Source organism: Erythrolamprus reginae, chromosome 4 (genome assembly GCF_031021105.1).
Source record: "Erythrolamprus reginae isolate rEryReg1 chromosome 4, rEryReg1.hap1, whole genome shotgun sequence".
NCBI classification, from domain to species: Eukaryota; Metazoa; Chordata; class Lepidosauria; order Squamata; family Dipsadidae; genus Erythrolamprus; species Erythrolamprus reginae.
This window is the reverse complement of record NC_091953.1, coordinates 136,933,065-136,952,899: the sequence shown is the minus strand read 5'-3', so window position 1 is coordinate 136,952,899 and position 19,835 is coordinate 136,933,065. Positions and strand designations below refer to the sequence as shown.

Sequence of the window (19,835 nt, the reverse complement as noted above, 5' to 3'; positions counted from 1 at the left end):
AGTTTGATTGTTGCCTTGCAGACATTTTGTTACCAAAGTAGGTAACGTCATCAGTGCTAGAAGCAGGGGTAGGAACGCTGTTCCGGTAGCAGAAATGGAACTGTGCTGCATGTGCAGTTCCATTACCAGCCACCGTGCCTGGGCCTTGCTCCATCCGGGTGGCCTGCTCTCTTTGCCCTCCCATGCCGCAGGCATTTCTCGGCACACATGGTGATAGCACTCCAAGCGAGTCGTGGCCTTTGGGAACAGCGCTGCGCCGAGAGATGCCTGCAGCACAGAGGGCACAGAGCAGGCCACGTGGCTGGGATTCGGGGCTGCCCGGCCTGCAGACCGCATGCCATCTTCTCGGCATGGTCCTTCCGCGAGCAAAGGTGGAGGAGGCCCCAAAAGGTAAGGGGCAGAACGGGTGGAGCCGCTGCCAGTGGCAGGGTTGGGGGTGAGCAATGGGGCCTCTACAAACGGTAGAGGGGGCCATGAGCAACAGAGCAGGTCGCTTACTTTATTTTTGGCCGTTTTTGCTTCTGCACATGCGCAGAAGCAAAAAAAGAGCCAAAAATGGGCAAAATTTCCTGTGCGCAAGCATCCTCACATGGGATTTGCCTTCAGCGCATATGCAGGAATCTCATTCTGCGAGCATACACGCACATCAGGAGCGAGCGAGTGCATGTTGGAAGTGGGCGCACACACGTCAGGAGTAAACGCACTCATTGGGAGTTCGCGCCCGCTTGCGACATGTTCCAGGAACGCCAGGCAATGGTGCCCCACCGCCAGCTAGAAGGGAATGGGGTTTGGCCTCTATGGTTTGCCCAATCAGTGTTGGTGGGCGTAGCCTATTTCTTCTTGATCTTCCTTGATTGGGCTGTTGTTTGCTGTGTGATTGTTTATCCGTTTTTGCCCAACAAAGTCAACTAGGAGGCCGCCAAAACATGGCTACGCCCTGTACTTAGAACAGATAGAAAGTATTTTCACAGGTGGAGCTTCCAAAGTTCAAGAGCTTCCGCATTTAATAGACGTCTCGCTTAAAATTAGCGGTGCACCTTTTTTCCTCCCCTCTTCAAGAAAAATGTTCTTCTGGAGCCTTCTGCCATTAATTAATTATACCCAGGCTGTTGATTAAGTTCGGTGCTCTTTGCCCTTGTAATAGGTGCAACAGAAAGAATGATTAGAATCTAAATTACATTGTTAATAAAATAGATGCCTCCGTGATAACCCTTTCAGGGTCTCCTATATACTTATTCCAATTAATTTAATAAGGTTATGAAACACAAAACCTGAATCGTAAGTATATGCAAATTGGAATATCGTTTAGCGGTGGGATTCACTGCGTGTAGGACAAGCTGTAACGCGACGCTTGGCTTAGATATCTCTCGGCTATAAAATAAAATATTTCTCCACCATAAAATAAAACAATATATCGATATAAACACAACAGCAATGCTTAAAATCAATCATAGATAAACATTTCTTTTCTTATTAAACACTCAATGGAGGCTCTTATCTCTCCTCATCTAAATGTTTCTATTAATTTTATACAATACTGTCAATTCTTAAAAGTCTAGATACAAATTCTTTTCCTACATCTTACTATAAAAAGTTACATTACATCAATGCAAACATTAATACAATCTCTTTTATCTAAATTTTAATATTGTATAATATAGCTAATAAAAATTATATTATTATTATTATTATTATTATTATTATTATTATTATTATTATTATTATTTATTAGATTTGTATGCCGCCCCTCTCCGGAGTTGATTCCAGAGGGTCAGGGCCACCACAGAGAAGGCTCTTCCCCTGGGTCCCGCCAGACGACATTGTTTTGTCGACAGGACCTGGAGACTCTGTGGGACCTAACTGGTCGTTGGGATTCGTGCGGCAGAAGGCGGTCCCGAAGATATTCTGGTCCGATGCCATGAAGGGCTTTATAGGACATAACCAACACTTTGAATTGTGCCCGGAAACTGATCGGCAACCAATGCAGACTGCGGAGTGATGGTGAAACATGGGCATATTTGGAAAAGCCCATGATTGCTCTCGCAGCTGCATTCTGCACGATCTGAAGTTTCCGAACACTCTTCAAAGGTAGCCCCATGTAGAGATCATTACAGTAGTCGAACCTCGAAGTGATGAGGGCATGAGTGACTGTGAGCAGTGACTCCCGGTCCAGATAGGGCCGCAACTGTTGCACCAGGCGAACCTGGGCAAACGCCCCCCTTGCCACATCTGAAAGATGGTGATCAGCATTAAGAACCAAATTTGGGCATCACACAATCAATTTGTAAAATTCAAATGGTGCAATGCATGGTTCGAGTTTGTAAAATTTATAAAACAGTTTGCAAAATTCAATTTTTAAAATTCAAATTGCACAATCAGTTTCCAAAATTCAAATGGCACAATCCACAGTTCAAGTTTGTAAAATTGGTGAAACAGTTTGCAAAATTCAAAATTGTTAAAATTTAAATTGCACAACCGGTTTGTAAAATTCCATTTGTAAAGTTGGAATTATGTCATCTGTAGTTCAAGTGAAAGATATTTAGCTAAATCCAGAATAACCTTCTTAAATCAACACAGAGACAGAGCTTACCAGAAAGGCTTATTGGATCATAATTAAAAATGGTGGGAAAGGTTTTGTAAAAAAAATACTTCTGTAGTAATAACACAAACCAGAGTTTTATTGGTGTATGGACTGGATAATTCACTTTCCAGAGAAGAGTTTCTCTTGGATTTGCAAATATGAGAATCCCTTCACCAAAATGAAATACATATGTTTTCTGAATTAACTGTCACAGTTTGCTGCTATTGTGAATCTGTCAACTGTGGAACTTCAGAATTTGATTTGCAATATTTTTATTTTAGTTTGCTTATAAGGCCTGAGTGACATTTCATTTGCAATTGCTTGGCAACCTCAAATGTTATCTTTTGACTTGGAAATGTAGTGTCTCAAAGAGAGCGAGAGCGCGAGAGAAAGCCAAATATTAGAATAAAGAACAGAAGAAAAGAAAACGATTTGAAATGTAGATATCTTGGACTTCTAATATCTCCAGTGCTTCTTATGTAAATTAGCAATATACGTATTTAAATTTCAGCGGGTCTGTAAAAAAAAAACATAAGTTCACTTTAATGCTGCAGATCTGCAGTTTGCAAATAGGAGGGATAAGCAGACTTAAAAATGTTTCATGCACAAGACAATTTGCCCACAAGGGAGATGAATGGAGACATCTTCCTAGGTAAATTAATGGTGCCATCTTCTTTAGATTAACTCAGATTCCAACTTGGGAATTTCCTTAACATTTTCAATCAGAGTACAGTGGTACCTCATCTTACGAACGTCTCTTCTAACGAACTTTTCAAGATACGAACCCGGTGTTTAAGATTTTTTTGCCTCTTCTTCCGAACTATTTTCACCTTACGAATCCAAGCCACTGCTGCTGAGATGAAGGGGTTTCTTTTTTTCCCCTTTTTTGAAGAAAGAAAAGGGAGGGGTGGCTTGGAGGGGGAAGGACTTTGCATTAACAAAAGTAGGAGAACAGCGTGCTTGCAGAAAAGGGAGGGGCGGCTTGGAGGGGGAAAGAGTTTGCAGAGAACAGCGTGCTTGCAGAGGCACTGAAAGGGTGTCTTTTGAAGAAAGAAAAGGGAGGGGCGCCCCCTTGCCTTTCTTCCTTCCCACTCACCCTTTAGCCTAGCCTTGCTTCTTCCACCCGCCCCCTTTAGCTGCTCCTCCCTGCCCTCTGTTCGCCTCCCTTCTAAAGTTTGGGATTTTCCTGAAGGATTTGCACACATTATTTGCTTTTACATTGATTCCTATGGGAAACATTGTTTCGTCTTATGAACTTTTCACCTTACAAACCTTGTCCTGGAACCAATTAAGTTCGTAAGATGAGGTATCACTGTATTATCTTATACGCGTCTACCAAAAAATAAGCCCCATTGAATCCATTGGGGTTAGTGTTAGGTTTAGGTTTAGGGTTTTTTTTCCTTAAGTAAAATAAACAGTTGGCATGGCCCAGTGTTTCTCAATTTTCTGTTACACCCCCTCCCCCCCATAAGAAGTAAACATTTCACGCACCCCCCAACTCTCCACCGGGACGATTGTTTGCAATATTTGGCATGTTTTCGAGGAAAAAACTCAAGCGGCTTATGAGCGTGATCAGGTGTAATATGTTTACATGACGCCTTAATTGATTTGGCTTCATGCTGTCCGCTGCCAACATTTTTAGACATGGTAAACATACCGGTCTTTCCTCGTCTCTCACCATAGTCACAGTGAATCCAAGCGCTATATATGCTTCGGCATATTTCCTTGTCTTAGCTTTTGGGAGACTTATGTTTGTCTCATGATCTCCGTCTCTCTCCTCTTTTCTTTTCATCCCTGTTCAATATTTAAAGGTCATGTGACTGGGTGGGAGTGGCTTACCAGCCCTGATAAGTTTTCAAATAGGTGCTTGGACTCTCTTTCAAGTCACATTGTTTGAATAGTCACAAAAAGAACAAAGGATACACAGAATTATTTGTTGAGGAGCACAGTAACATTTTAAAGTTTTGTACAGAAACCACAAGGTTCAGTAGGATAACAGATTTGGCAAGTAGCTCAATTTTCTTGAATTGCTATAAAAGTTCAGTTCTAGATAACAATTAAAATGATTAAAGCGTTTATGGGTAAAAACATACTATTTAATTATTTCCCATTTTAAAAGTGATCAAGGATCATACTAAGGTATTAGAGAAGGAAGGACAATAAAAAACTATGAAATATTCAATAAATAGTGCATAAACTTACTACCCGCATTGCGCCCCACCCAATGGGGGAAGCAGCCCATTACTGCCTCTGAGCAGAGGTTTCCAAATACGTCTAGCAAGACTTACGAATATTGTAAACAGCTTTGTTCCCTAGGTCATCCTTCCAGTAAACTCCCAAAGTTTGTTTTTCTCACCATGTACGTGTATACAGTAATCCCTCACTACTTCAGAGTTCTTCTTTCACGGATTCACGACTTCACAGGTTTTCAAAGGGGGCTTAAATCCATTAAATCCATTAGAAAGTTTAAATCCATTAAAAATCCATAAAATTCTTCTACAGTCCTACTGTCCTCTATTAAAGAAACGGGTAGGATATCACATGTAGTTCCAGCTGACAAATATTATAGAATGGCTGTTTCATGCAAAAGGTGGATTTTAAAAGTCTAAATACTCATTCAATACATAAAAAAATATCTTTCCTCTACTTCACGGAAATTTGTTTTTCACGAATGGTCTTGGAACGCATCCCCTGCGAAAAATGAGAGATTACTGTATACCCAAACTAGACTTTGTTGTTTCTCTGTGTCATATAATATTATGTGGGTATTATTATTATTATTATTATTATTATTATTATTATTATTATTATTATTTGTATGCCGCCCTTCTCTGAAAACTCGGGGTGGCTCCCAGGATATATGTATAGTGTTCTATTTATTTATTTATTTTGTTGTGTTTGTGTAGTGTCTACTGGAGATGTACCCTTTGAGAGGTGTATGCCATGAAATTTCACTTTAATGCAGTGTTTCTCAATTATTTTCTGTGATGCCCCCCCCCTCCCCAGAAGATGTAAACATTTTGCGCACACACCCCAACTCTCTGCCGGAACAATTGTTTGCAATATTCAGCCTGTTTTCGCTGAAAAAACTCAAGTGACTTATCTGTGTGATTGGGGTGTAATCAGTAAAGGGCTACCAAAATTTTTACTACCACACTGCGAGCATGGCTTATACATTTTCTTTAAACATCTTTCAGTGAAAGATGTTGAAAAGTGAACCCAAGAACAAGGGGGCACAATCTGAGGTTAATTGGGGGAAAGATTAGAAGTAACGTAAGAAAATATTATTTTACTGAAAGAATAGTAGATGCTTCTAGAAGATGTGGTTGGTCAATCCACAGTAACTGAATGTAAACATGCCTGGGATAAACATATATCCATTGTAAGATAAAATACAGGAAATAGTATAAGGGCAGACTAGATGGACCAGGAGGTCTTTTTCTGCCGTCAGTCTTCTATGTTTCTATATTTCAGTGCAAATTGGGTGGTTTGGGGTGGCGCTCCATTTTTGCTACCCCATTATGTTTTCCCCTGTCTGGGCAGTAGCTCGCCCCTGGGTGTAATGTGTTCCTGGGGGTCACGTGCCCCCACCAGTATCGCTCCACACTCCCCCCCCCATGGGGCCTGCCCCACTATTTGAGAAACACTGCTTTAATTTTTGTTGCCAATTAGCGTACAATGAAAAAGGCATTAAAGTTCTAGGACAGAAGTCTTCAAACTTGGCAACTTCAAGACTTGTGGACTTAAACTCCCAGAATTCTCCAGGCTTAAAATTGCCAAGTCTTAAAGTTGCCAAGTTTGGGGAAACCCCCCCCCCCCCCCCGTTCTGCAATTACAGCTTCAGAAGCTACAAAGGGTTTTCTGTTAGCCTCAGCTCCAACTTTAGCATCTTACGCACGTAATTCAACAACTAGAGAAGCCGTTAATTGTATGCGGATCTGTCGGTAAGCAAGACGCAACCGGTGTAGACTAAAGTTGTGAGAAGACACTTGAAGGAGGAGACCTCCAACAGTGCCAAAATGTAAGTAGAGAAAAGACACGCGATCGGACGTCATGGATGAGGTCATTCCCGCAGTGATGTCATCCGTAGAACTCCGCGTGTCTTTGCTTGGCATTTCGTTTAGCGATCACAACATAAATTTGCTTGTCTTGTTTGACTTCCTTGTTCACCAAAGTTGAGCAGATTGTGGCCGTTTTCAACGCCTCCGCCCGACAAAAAGCTTGGGACCATTTCTCCAAAGCCCAACGGAAGAACATAGACATTTGGCGCAAGCACTCCGAGGTGGGTAGAATTTTCTATTTCTGTTTTTTTTTTAAATCCATCATTTTTCAGAGCCTTGGATCGAGGGCGGGCAGTGGGAAGGCAAAGGCGCCAGTGGTGGATTTGTGCTTTGTTCAGCAGTCTTTGAATTGCTGCAATTGTGGTGTGTAAATGTAATTAAGGACTATTTCCCGAGTCCCAGCTGGAACTCTTGGGGGACAATATCCACTCCACTAAAACAGCTAAGGGACAGAATTTACACTGGAGTCCTGGAGCGAATGAATTCCAAAATGAATTTAATTCATCACAGCATTGTCCGAAAGCAGACCAAACTATTGGACAAAGCAAATTTATTTCAGAACAAGATTCCTCATCATCAATATTCATCACAAAATAATTGTTAAGGAGATATCGTAAATCCAGATTTCTTATTGCATTAGTATTAGTGTAGGAAAGACACAGGTAATTTTTCCCATTTGACCTTGGACCAAATAAAAAGGGAATGTTTTGCGTTGTCCACAGTCTAAACTTTATACAATAGGGCACTATCGTCAGAATCCCAGGTTTTTAATCTTTTGACTCCTATCAAGGATGAGGTGTTTTTGTTATTTAATTAATTTATTTTATTTTATTTATTTATTAGATTTGTTTTTTAATAGGAACCTGCAAAGATTTTCTTGAACCCAGAGAGTATAAGGAAACTGCTTCCTAAACTTAATGCCCTGTTGCCCCCAAAATAAGACCTGATAATAAGGCCCAATCGGACTTTTGAGTGCATGGCAATAAGGCCAAGAGCTTATTTCAGAGTTCAAAAAATACATAAGACAGGGTCTTATTTTCGGGGAACAAGGTAAGAACTCAACTTCACCTACAGTCCTACAGAAGTGGGGAAAGGAAGTCCTAAGTAAATTATGCTACCTGAATTCTAAGGGCAGGAACGCTGCTGCGATGGGGACCCAAAATGCTTAATGAAGTGCACAAAATCGACAGTCGGTGCTGCCCAAGAATTTCTTGACCGTTTCGAGATTGGTGAGGCTTTTTCCAACTGTAGAGGGACAGGAGATGGAACTTGGGCTTATCACTCCAGAGAACAAACGTCAATCAAGGCAGTGGCGCCATACCCACTCTCCTTCAGCCAAAAAATTCAAAACTCAGCAATCGGCGAGAAAAATCATTGTGCACAAATCTTGGACACCCATCATAGCAACGTTCCTGCCCTTAGTGTTCAGGTAGTGTATCTGTTCTGTTGGGCTCTCTGGTAGACTCCTCCCAAAAATTCACAGGTACAAATTTCAGACACACACACGTTTGAAAATTCAAAACAATGTATAATGAAAATTCACTTAAATCAAGCCCTCTTTTGGTATAGCAAAGAGCACTCATCTCCAAACAAACTGGTAATTTGTACAAGTCCCTTATCAGTTCTGTGATACTTAGCTTGCAGCTGTGAGGCAATTCACAGTCCTTCTTCTTTCACAAAGTGAAACACACTTTGCTCTGGTTTAGTTTCCAAGTGGGGAAAAATCAGCACACAAAAGGTCAAAGTCAACAAAGCAGGCATGAAACACAACGATCAGATAATCCTCCACAATGGCCAAATCCACAGGCTGTTCTTTATAGCAGCCTCACTAATGACCACAGCCCCACCCAACCACAGGTGGCCTCATTTTCTTTGATAATCATCTCTCAGTTCTTGTTGCCTATGCATCGCTCTCCGCATGAGTGGCTGTATCATTAACTCTTGTTCTGAATCCAAGGAGGAGCTAGATAATTGATCTCCTTCTGAGCTGTCTGCCCCACTCTCCTCCTCCCTGTCACTCATGTCTTCTTGGTCAGAGGAGCCTTCATCAGCAGATTCCACCGGGAGAAAAACAGGCCTGCAGCATGTGGATGCCTCCCCCACATCCACAGTCCTTGGGGCAGGAGCTGGGCCAGAGCTAAGTACAACAGTATCATAGCGTGTACTTCGCCCTTGGAGGGCAACGGAATGGGGCCGCTCATCTCTAACCTTCCCCACAACCCCAATCGATGATCTACTGACCCCTGGCCCTGCTCGTTCTCTTCCGCTGGCTTCCAGCTACATGATAGTAACGCCAACTTCCCCCGCGAACATGCCCCATAAGAGCTACGTGCCTTGTAACCTTACTTTCTGGAGAACCATCATAAATAAAACATTGTGGTCGACCAGACCTTTTTGAAACTTCTGGGTCACACTGGTACAAAATGCAACAGGGTTTGCAATTCAATAGTCGCCCACTGCCGACCTTGTCCATTTTAATGCCAGTCTGGACAGGCCAGTGGTAGGACATAAGTCATGGAGGAGGCTCAGAATCCTACCACCTGGTTTGTCCCAGCTGCCAAATTGCTCTCTTTGGAGCAAAAATTCTACCTGCTGTACTTAGCCACACCTATTGGCTCCTTTGCCAGGACCACCAAGGAGATACATCCTGAGTTTAAATACTTCGTTACACCTAGCAATAGAGGGGAACCAGAATCAGGGAGATTTGGGGAAATGAAAGGACAAAAGAAGGGGGGGAATCAAGTTCAACCCAGGTTAAACATCTGGATTTTCTTCAATGCATGTGCATGATGAGAAATCAAGGGAGAAAAATCATTTTTCAGAGAGAGAGAGAGAGAAACAGAGAGAGGGAGAGAGATGGAGAGAAAGAGAGAGAGAGAGAGAGAGAGATGGAAAGAGAATATGAATGAACGAATTCCCTACATGTTTAATTTATTGACCATATTATGCAAATGTGGCTGGGCTCATTTTCTTGGATCCATGCGCTCTGCATGTAGATGATTTCCTGCATTCTGGCTGTGGCTTAGTTGTGGCCTGGGTTGTGTTGTGATCCATGCATCAGGCTTAATACCATGTATGAATGTGATGGTTCTTGGGATCAGGGCACTTTGTAAATGGATGCAACAGCTACCCCCTGCCCATGGGCAAAGGGTTGGCGTGGGATGATATTATACACCAGTGGTTCTTTCAATTGAAGGGCGAACATGGCTGCCACTGTCTCCCTTGGTTTCCTTCACTGGTACTATAGAGATAGGTAGGTAGGTAGGTAGGTAGAATGGATAAACATAGACAGATATGATAGATTATAAGATGATAGACAGATGCATGCATGCATGGGTAGGTAGGTAGAGAGAGAGAGAGAGAGAGAGATAGGTAGACAGACAGACAGAGAGACAGACAGACAGAATAGATTCATAGATGGTGATAGATAGATAGATAGATAGATAGATAGATAGATAGATAGATAGATAGATAGAGAGAGAGAGAGAGAGAGATAGAGAGATAGAGATAGATTAGATAGATAAAGATAGAGATATAGGTAGACAGACAGACAGACAGAATAGATTCATAGATGGTGATAGATAGATAGAGAGAGAGAGATAGAGAGATAGAGATAGATTAGATAGATAGAGATAGAGATATAGGTAGACAGACAGACAGACAGACAGAATAGATTCATAGATGGTGATAGATAGATAGATAGATAGATAGATAGATAGATAGATAGAGAGAGAGAGAGAGAGAGAGAGAGAGAGATAGATAGATAGATGATAGATGATAGATAGAGAGATAGAGAGATAGAGAGATAGAGAGATAGAGATAGATTAGAGAGATAGAGATATAGGTAGACAGACAGACAGAATAGATTCATAGATGGTGATAGATAGATAGAGAGATAGAGAGATAGAGAGATAGAGAGATAGAGAGATAGAGATAGATTAGAGAGATAGAGATATAGGTAGACAGACAGACAGAATAGATTCATAGATGGTGATAGATAGATAGATAGATAGATAGATAGATAGATAGATAGATAGAGAGAGAGAGAGAGAGAGAGAGAGAGAGAGAGAGAGAGATGTGGGTAGGTGGGTGGGTAGACAGACAGACAGAGGATCTATCCATGAAAGATGGATAGAGATGATAGAAACAAAAAACATATTAGAGAGACAGACAGACAATTAACAGAAACAGAATGTGTGTGTGTGGGTGTGTGTGTGTGTGTATGTGTGTGTGTAGAGAGAGACAGACAGATATGCTGACAGATGAGAGAAAGAGAGAGAGAGATAATTGGCAGACAGATGGATAGATAGATGATAGATAAACAGAAAGACATTACACACAGAGAGAGAGAAATAATAAGATAGTGTTTGTACAGACCAGTGATGGCAAACCTTTTTTCCCTTGGGTGCCGAAAGAGCATGGGCGCATGCTATTGCGGATACGCCAGTGTCCACACCCATAATTCAATGCCTAGGGAGGGCAAAAACAGCTTCCCCCAGGCACTGAAGGCCCTCTGGTGGCTCTAAATGGCCTGTTTCCCAACTTCTGGTGGGTCCAGTAGACTCATGTTTTGCCCTCCCCAGGCTCCAAAGGCTCCTCTGGAGTCAAGGGAGGGTAAAAATGCCCTCCCCCATTCCACCGGAGACTCTCCGGAAGCCGAAAACAGCCTCCCAGAGCTTCTGTGCGAGCCAAAAATCAGTTGGCCAGCACACACATGCATGCTGGGGCTGAGCTAGGACAATGGCTCGAGTGCCAGCAGATATGGCTCCACGTGCCACCTGTGGCACCCATGCCATAGGTTCGCCATCACTGGTATAGACAGAGAGACAGACAAGCAGATGGGATAGAAAGAGAGAGATGCATCTATCAGAGCTTGCATTTGCGGAAACTAACCTGTTTGTGCCAACGGCCAGCCCACCAACCCAACTAGCCAGCCAACCACAGACCAGTAGAAATGGCGTTGGAGTCTTCAATGAAACACTAGCAGCAGTAGGAAGTTGTGGAAAAATATATTTACTGTCTATACCAGTGATGGCGAACCTATGGCATAGGTGCCACAGGTGGCACACGGAGCTATAACTGCTGGCACCTGAGCCATTGCCCTAACTCAGCTCCAATGTGAATGTGTGTGCTGGCCAGCTGATTTTTGGCTCACACAGAGGCTTTGGGAGGGTGTTTTTGGCTTCCAGAGAGCCTCCAGGGGCATGTGGGAGGGCATTTTTACCATTCTTCGGCTCCAGGGAAGCCTTTGGAGCCTGGGGAGGGTGAAACACAAGCCTACTGGGCCCACCAGAAGTTGGGAAACAGGCTTTTTCTGGCCTCCAGAGGGAGGTTGTGTGTGGGCACTCGCAGATGGGTGATAGCACTCACGCATGCTCTTTTAGCACTCAAGGAAAAAAAGGTTCGCCATCACTGGTCTATACTATACATACAATAAACAAGTATTTTACTAGTACCTTGCTACAACTATCTTAGCTCAATAACTCACAGGAACCAACTTTTACAGTGTTACAGCTTCTTCAAAGCATACTTCCACAAACAGCAACAGCACACAGCTAACAGCAAACAGACAGAGAGGGAGCAAAGAGCTCTTGCCTAGTTAAATACTTTTCACATAATTGCTAGGTTGCTGCATGCTCCACTGCCTCTGAATGACTCCGCCTTCTCAACAGAGCCCTACTTTATGTATTAAGATATTACCCAGGGATTTTTAATTCCTGACAGTATCTTCTCTTTCGGCCCCTGTGTGCCACAATAACCTGGCGTGCGTCACACCATACTTTCGGTCGTAAAGTAAGTAAGAACCATTTCCTTGTCCCAACAAGAAAAAATAAAACAAAATAAAACACAGTACCAGGCAATGCATCCATTTACCAAGTGCCCTCTTGGTGCGTTGTTAGCACGGCAGTTCTTTCCTTCTTTCCTTGCCTAACAACAAAATTGCTGTGTGGAGGTAAGAGTTGTGGGTTGAGTTTATTGTGTCTCTGGCTTCTAACAGTTGCCTGCCTCCAAGATACAATTGTGCCGGAGTCCAAATCCTCGAGGGGGCCTTTGGAGCGCCCTGAATAAATAAATAATTGATTTCAATAAGGAAACCATTGGATGCAATACCTGCATGGATTAAAAATAGATAACCCTTTATTATCACGGCCTATTCCGACGTAGATGATCTATGATGTTTTCTGGGGTTGTTCATAAATGAATACACTTGAATGCCAAAAAAAGGACCTTTTTAAAAAAATTAAACAGGCTGCTATTTTCCTAAAGGGAACACTTAAACAACACAATATAACTCCAAGTCAATCAAACTTCTGTGAAATCCAACTATCCACTTAGGAAGCAACACAGATTGACAATCAATTTCACCTGCTGTTGTGCACATTCAACTTTGTACAGAACAAAGGATTCAATGAGAATATTCCATTCATTCAGATCTAGGATGGGTTCTTTGTGGGTTCCCTTTATTTTTTTGAGCAATATGTATATATAGAATATGGAATATGAAATCTGGAATATGGAATACAGAATATAGAAGAGAAGGGAATGTATTGGAATGAAGAATGGAATGGAATAGAATAGAATAGAATAGAATAGAATAATGGAAGAGAACAGAAGAGAATATAGAGAACATTGTACAGAACAAAGCATTCAAGGAGAATATTTCATCCATTCAGATCTAGGATGGGTTCTTGGAGGGTTCCCTTTATTTTTTTGAGCAATATGTATATATACTATGTTGCTTCCCAAGGGGACAGTTTGATTTCACAGAAGTTTGATTTACTCGGCATTATATTTTGTTGTTTAAGTGTTCCCTTTATTTTTTTGAGCAGGGTATATATATCCATTAACACTGAGATTTATCAGATACACACACACACACACACACACTGACGTTGAAAATGTGTGTGTGTATCTGATTTATCAGATACACACACACACACACACACACAACGTTGAAAATATTTGTTATGGGAATTAATTTCTTAACATTTAAATATTTAATAGGCCACGATGCGTTCAAGGCATCCTGTTTTTTTCTTGTCTGCAAACCATCCTTGAATTTTTAATGATGGTTATTGCTTTTTTTTCTTTTTTAAAAATAATAAAGCTGTGAGAAAGAAAAAAAGAGCTCTTTGCAAAACAACACCCACGTCTACCCTCCCACTGTTCCGAAGTCACATCAACTCTCTCTCTCTCTCTCTCTCTGATTTGCAAAGAGAGCCAGTTTAGTCTACTGATTGAAGCACCAGGCTAGAGACTGGGAGTTTTTGGAGTTTGGGAGTTCTAGTTCTCCCTTAGGCATGAAAGGCAGCTGGGTGATCTTGGCCCATTCACCAGGAGACTGGGAGTTCTAGTCCCACCTTAGCCATGAAAGTCATCTGGGTAACTGTGGGGCAATCACCAGGAGACTGGGAGTTCTAGTCCCACCTTAGCCATGAAAGTCATCTGGGTAACTGTGGGGCAATCACCAGGAGACTGGGAGTTCTAGTCCCACCTTAGCCATGAAAGCCATCTGGGTGATCTTGGCCCAATCATCAGGAGACTGGGAGTTCTAGTCTCGCCTTAGACATGAAAGCCAGCTGGGTAACTGTGGGGCAATCACCAGGAGACTGGGAGTTCTAGTCCTGCCTTAGCCATGAAAGCCATCTGGGTGATCTTGGTCCATTCACCAGGAGACTGGGTGTTCTAGTCCCACCTTAGCCATGAAAGCCATCTGGGTGATCTTGGCCCATTCACCAGGAGACTGGAAGTTCTAGTCCCACCTTAGCCATGAAAGTCATCTGGGTAACTGTGGGGCAATCACCAGGAGACTGGGTGTTCTAGTCCCACCTTAGCCATGAAAGCCATCTGGGTGATCTTGGCCCAATCATCAGGAGACTGGGAGTTCTAGTCTCGCCTTAGACATGAAAGCCAGCTGGGTAACTGTGGGGCAATCACCAGGAGACTGGGAGTTCTAGTCCTGCCTTAGCCATGAAAGCCATCTGGGTGATCTTGGTCCATTCACCAGGAGATTGTGAGTTATAGTCCCACCTTAGCCATGAAAGTCAGCTGGGTAACTGTGAGGCAATCACCAGGAGACTGGGAGTTCTAGTCTTGCCTTAGCCATGAAAGTCAGCTGGGTAACTGTGGGGCAATCACCAGGAGACTGGGTGTTCTAGTCCCACCTTAGCCATGAAAGCCATCTGGGTGATCTTGGCCCAATCATCAGGAGACTGGGAGTTCTAGTCTCGCCTTAGACATGAAAGCCGTCTGGGTAACTGTGGGGCAATCACCAGGAGACTGGGAGTTCTAGTCCTGCCTTAGCCATGAAAGCCATCTGGGTGATCTTGGCCCATTCACCAGGAGACTGGGAGTTCTAGTCCCACCTTAGCCATGAAAGTCAGCTGGGTAACTGTGGGGCAATCACCAGGAGACTGGGAGTTCTAGTCCTGCCTTAGCCATGAAAGCCATCTGGGTGATCCTGGCCCATTCACCAGGAGACTGGGAGTTCTAGTCCCACCTTAGCCATGAAAGTCAGCTGGGTAACTGTGGGGCAATCACCAGGAGACTGGGAGTTCTAGTCTTGCCTTAGCCATGGAAGCCACTTCAATGACTTTGGGCAAATCACCAGGAGATTGTGAGTTATAGTCCTGCCTTAGACATGAAAGTCAGCTGGGTAACTTTGAACCAATCACCAGGAGACTGTGAATTCTAGTCCCACCTTCGGTATGAAAACCAGCTGGATGACTTTGGACCAATCACCAGGAGCCTGTGAGTTCTGTCTTAGCCATGAAAGCCAGCTATGTGACTGTGGTCCAGTCACTCTTTCTCTCAGCCCAATTTACCTCACAGGTTTGAGGTAAGGTGAGGAAAACAGGAGGCGGAAGGTATGCGGAATATGTTCGCCACCTTGAGTTATTTGTAAGAATAATTAAGGTGGGAATGAATTTTTTTTAAACAGATTTTTTTTAAAAAAACAAATACGGGTGGCATTGCAGGCGAAAACCTTAGGAAATGTGTGATATTAAAAGAGGCGACTTTGCGCTGAACTGCGGCTTCCAAGACGCTGCGGCCTGAATGCAAAGCCTGCTCTTGATTTGCACGCTTAGGAAGCTGTCAAGAGGTTTGTGGATCAGCGTAAATTGGGTTGCTTTATTGATTTGCAGAGCACACGTTAATAAGAAACCCAGAGGAAGCAGTGTTTCCCAACCTTGGCCACTTGAAGGTATCTGGACTTCAACTCCCAGCATTCGCTGGCTGGGGAATTCTGGGAGTTGAAGTCCAGATATCTTCAAGTGGCCAAGGTTGGGAAACACTGCTTTAGAGAGAGAGAAATATATATATATGAGGCTTGCTTTTGAATACGGATGAAGAAACTTGGCTGCCTGAAATGCTTCCTGGAATGGCTGTGGAGATTCCTAGTCTCCCAGGGTTGCCCCAAAGGTGCTTAAACTGGACTTTCGGGGGGTGTTGGGGGGTGTTGAAGAGGTTTCACTTCTCATGCAAGAAGCTTCTTACTACATAAGAAGATAAGCAGAGCCCTGCTGAATCGGGCCAAAGCCCATCGAGTCCAGCATTCTGTGTCACACAGTGGCCCACCAATTGTCCATGGGGATCTTGAACAGAAGGAGAAGGCAAGACCCTCCCTTTCCCTTGACCCCCAACAAATGGTACTCAAGGGAACCCTGCCTGCCTCAACCAACACAGAGGCGGCACTTGGACATCCATTTCAATAACCACCTATGATACATTTGGCCTCCATGAATCTGTCTATTCCTGACTTGAAGCTCTCCAGGCTGACAGCTGTCACAACCTCTTCTGGAAGGGAATCCCATCAACCAAGGACTCTGTGGGTGAAGAAATATTTCCCTTGATTTGTCCTCACTTTCCTATCTATGAGCTTTAGGGAGGGCCCCCTTCTCCTAGTCTTGTGTGATAGAGAAAAGGATTTTTCTCTATCCACCCTTTCTATCATGATTTATACACTTCGATCAAGTCACCCCTTAAACATTGTCTTTCAAGGCTGAAGAGACCAAGGCGTTGCAACCGTTGACCTCTCCCGATTCCTCAGAGGTCAGTAAGGGGCGTGCATAAGTGCACCAGTGTGCCTTCCATCCCCTGTCCTAATGTTTCCCTCTTATTAGTACCCATCCCATGTATATAAACAGCGTTATATCTATGTATACTACCAATACTTACTTGACAAAATAAAATAAAAAATATATAAAATATAAATCTTCGGAATGGGATGCAAATTGGATTTATGGCCCTAATAAATGGGAGAACTCTTCTTGAGTTTCCAAGGCCTCTCAGCTTGCAAAACTTCCATCCATCAGCTTCAAACACTTCGGTTGTGGTTAAAGGCTGCACCTACCCGGAGGATAATGGATTACATTTATTGATAAACATTGGATGCATCACTCCAACAAATTATTTGAGTCGCTCATTAATTGCGAGGAATAAAATGGCACATTTCTCAAACACATTTACTCCTCAGAAGTCTTTCTATTTCCAAAGATTTAATATTGGCTCCCTGGGAATTGGTCTTTTTTTTTCACCGAGAGAAAAATTAGCTGTCTCTGGATGCAAAAGTGTTAACACTCATCACTGGTGTGTATCCTTGTGCTCCAGCTGACACTTTTATTAGGCTAAAAATGAATTATCTCAATCTTCCTTGTGCTAGTTTTAAGGAAGGTAGCCATAATATCTGCCTGGTAAGCAGATTCTTTCCCCTATTTTCCTCCCCCCAAAACTAAGGTGTGTCTTATATTCCGGCACATCTTATACTCTGAAATATGGTAATCATAGTTTCAACTGGGAAACTGGGAGGGTCCTGGACCAATCTAAGTCCAAAAACACTGGAGTATTCCTGAGAACCCATCATACAGGCAAATCAACCATCAACAGGCACGTAGAGATAAACAACATCTACATGCCATTCAAAAGAATAACAGAACAGAATAACTGATTAACTGGGTTAATCTTGATCTTTGTTTCTTTGCCCAAAGCACAGCTGATCAGCTCTCCTCAGCTGGGTTTCAGGCTGAATCCATGTTCTAAGCATGCGCGGATACTGCACATGCATCCTCACAATTCAGTTGTGCGCTTCCCCTCTGTTCTGTCGGGCTCTCTGGTAGACTTCTTCCAAAAATTCACAGGTACAAATTTCAGACACACAGACGTTTGAAAATTCAAAACAATGTTCTTTATAATGACATCGTCTCCAAACAAACGGGTAATTTGTACAAGTCCCTTGTCAGTTCTGTGATACTAAGCTTGCAGATGTGAGGCAATTCACAGTCCTTCTTCTTCCACAAAGTGAAACACACTTTGCCCTGGTTCAGTTTCAAAGCGGGGAAAAATCAGCACACAAAAGGTCAAAGTCAGTAAAGCAGTCACGAAACACAACGATCAGATAATCCTCCACAATGGCCAAACCCACAGGCTGCTCTTTATAGCAGCCTCACTAATGACCACAGCCCCACCCAACCACAGGTGGCCTCATTTTCTTTGATAATAATCTCTCAGTTGTTGTTGCCTATGCATTGCTCTCCGCATGCGTGGCTGTATCATTAACTCTTGTTCTGAATCCAAGGAGGAGCTAGATAATTGATCTCCTTCTGAGCTGTCTGCCCCACTCTCCTCCTCCCTGTCACTCATGTCTTCTTGGTCAGAGGAGCCTTCATCAGCAGATTCCACCGGGGGCAAAACAGGCCTGCAGCATGTGGATGTCTCCCCCACATCCACAGTCCTTGGGGCAGGAGCTGGGCCAGAGCTAACCACAACACCCTCGCACGATTTTGCTTCCGCACATGTGCACGAAGCAAAAAAAAAGTGCTGCAATCTCACGAGGGAATGCTTGGGCATGCGCGATTTTGCTGAGTTTCTCCTTCCGTGCACACATGGAAGCAGAAAATCACCAAAATTTCATGCACCTGAGCATTCCCTCGCGAGACTTTGCTTCTGCACATGTGCAGGAAACCAAAAAGGGTCAAAAATTTCTAAGGAAAAAGATGGCGCTGCACGACAGACCGATGAACACCGTATTGGAGCCGCTGCATGCAAATGGCACAACGAGCGAGCCGCTCCTGAAACGGCGCCCCCTAGCGCATCGGTAAGAACTCACCCCTGGCCGTGTAGGTTGACACGTGCCTACTAAGAATCAAATTTGCGTGAAACTTAAACTTAATGTCACCAAGGCAGATGATCCTCATTTGAAACCGGACGTTCTCCACCGGAAGTGCTTAAACATTGTTTTTTTAATTCGCCCGGACAAAACGGTACGTAGCCATTTTCAAAGGCAGCGAATCGAGTTCAGGAACTGGAATTTCGCTTCCAATCAGGACTAACGGAAGTAAGTTTGAGTGTTTTGTCGTTTGTTTGGTGTCTTTTTAGGAACTCAGGAATGCTCACAGCGAACAGCTGATGGGAATCCGGAGAGAGGAAGAGATGGACATGTCGGACGACGACAGCGATGAAAATCCCAGTAATAAGAAGCTGAGGATGGAGGACTCAGGTAAAATGCCAATTCTTTCCCTCTCTTTTATTTTTGAAATATAGAGTCCTCGGTTTATGGCCACCAATTCCTTTTCTCAAGGTTCAAATCAAGGACCATGGGTTCCATCTTAGAAACATAGAAACACAGAAGACTGACGGCAGAAAAAGACCTCCTGGTCCATCTGGTCTGCCCTTCTACTATTTCCTATATTTCATCTTAGGATTCATCTCAGGCATGTTTCAATTCAGTGACTGTGGATTGACCAACCATGTCTGCTGGAAGTTTGTTCCAAGCATCTACTACTCTTTCGGTCAAATAATGTTTTCTCAAAAACACTTCCCTTGTGAACCTTATTTACCATATTTGGAATACTGTGTCCAGTTCTGGACACCTCACCTACAAAATAATGTTTTCTCAAAAACATTATTATAAACAAAATATTGATAAAATTGAACTGGTCCAAGGGGAAGAGCCTTCTCTGTGGCAGCCCCGGCCCTCTGGAATCAACTCCCCCGGAGATTAGAACTGCCCCCAACCTCCTTGCCTTTTGTAAGCCACCTATGTTGCTAGGCTGCGTTAGATTTATGTATGGTATGACTCAGTTGTATGAGAGAAAACGGATCACATTTCTCATTTTTAAGCTTTATGAGCAGACTGTCAACAAGAGAAGAAAGAAGTAGAACATTGTGAAATGGTCTTTTATTTATTTTACTTA

General features: G+C 43.2%; 1 protein-coding gene across 4 annotated transcripts in view; it reads left to right on the top strand.

Moving 5' to 3' along the window:
• Positions 1–19,835, top strand: part of ENOX1 (ecto-NOX disulfide-thiol exchanger 1) — a 400,166-nt gene that overhangs the window by 306,213 nt on the left and 74,118 nt on the right. For all 4 annotated transcript variants that reach the window (XM_070751411.1, XM_070751410.1, XM_070751412.1 and 1 more), the window contains 2 exons: positions 6,757–6,863; positions 19,018–19,138. In XM_070751411.1, coding sequence (XP_070607512.1) covers positions 6,757–6,863; positions 19,018–19,138 — 228 coding nt within the window. The remainder of the gene's footprint in view (positions 1–6,756; positions 6,864–19,017; positions 19,139–19,835) is intronic.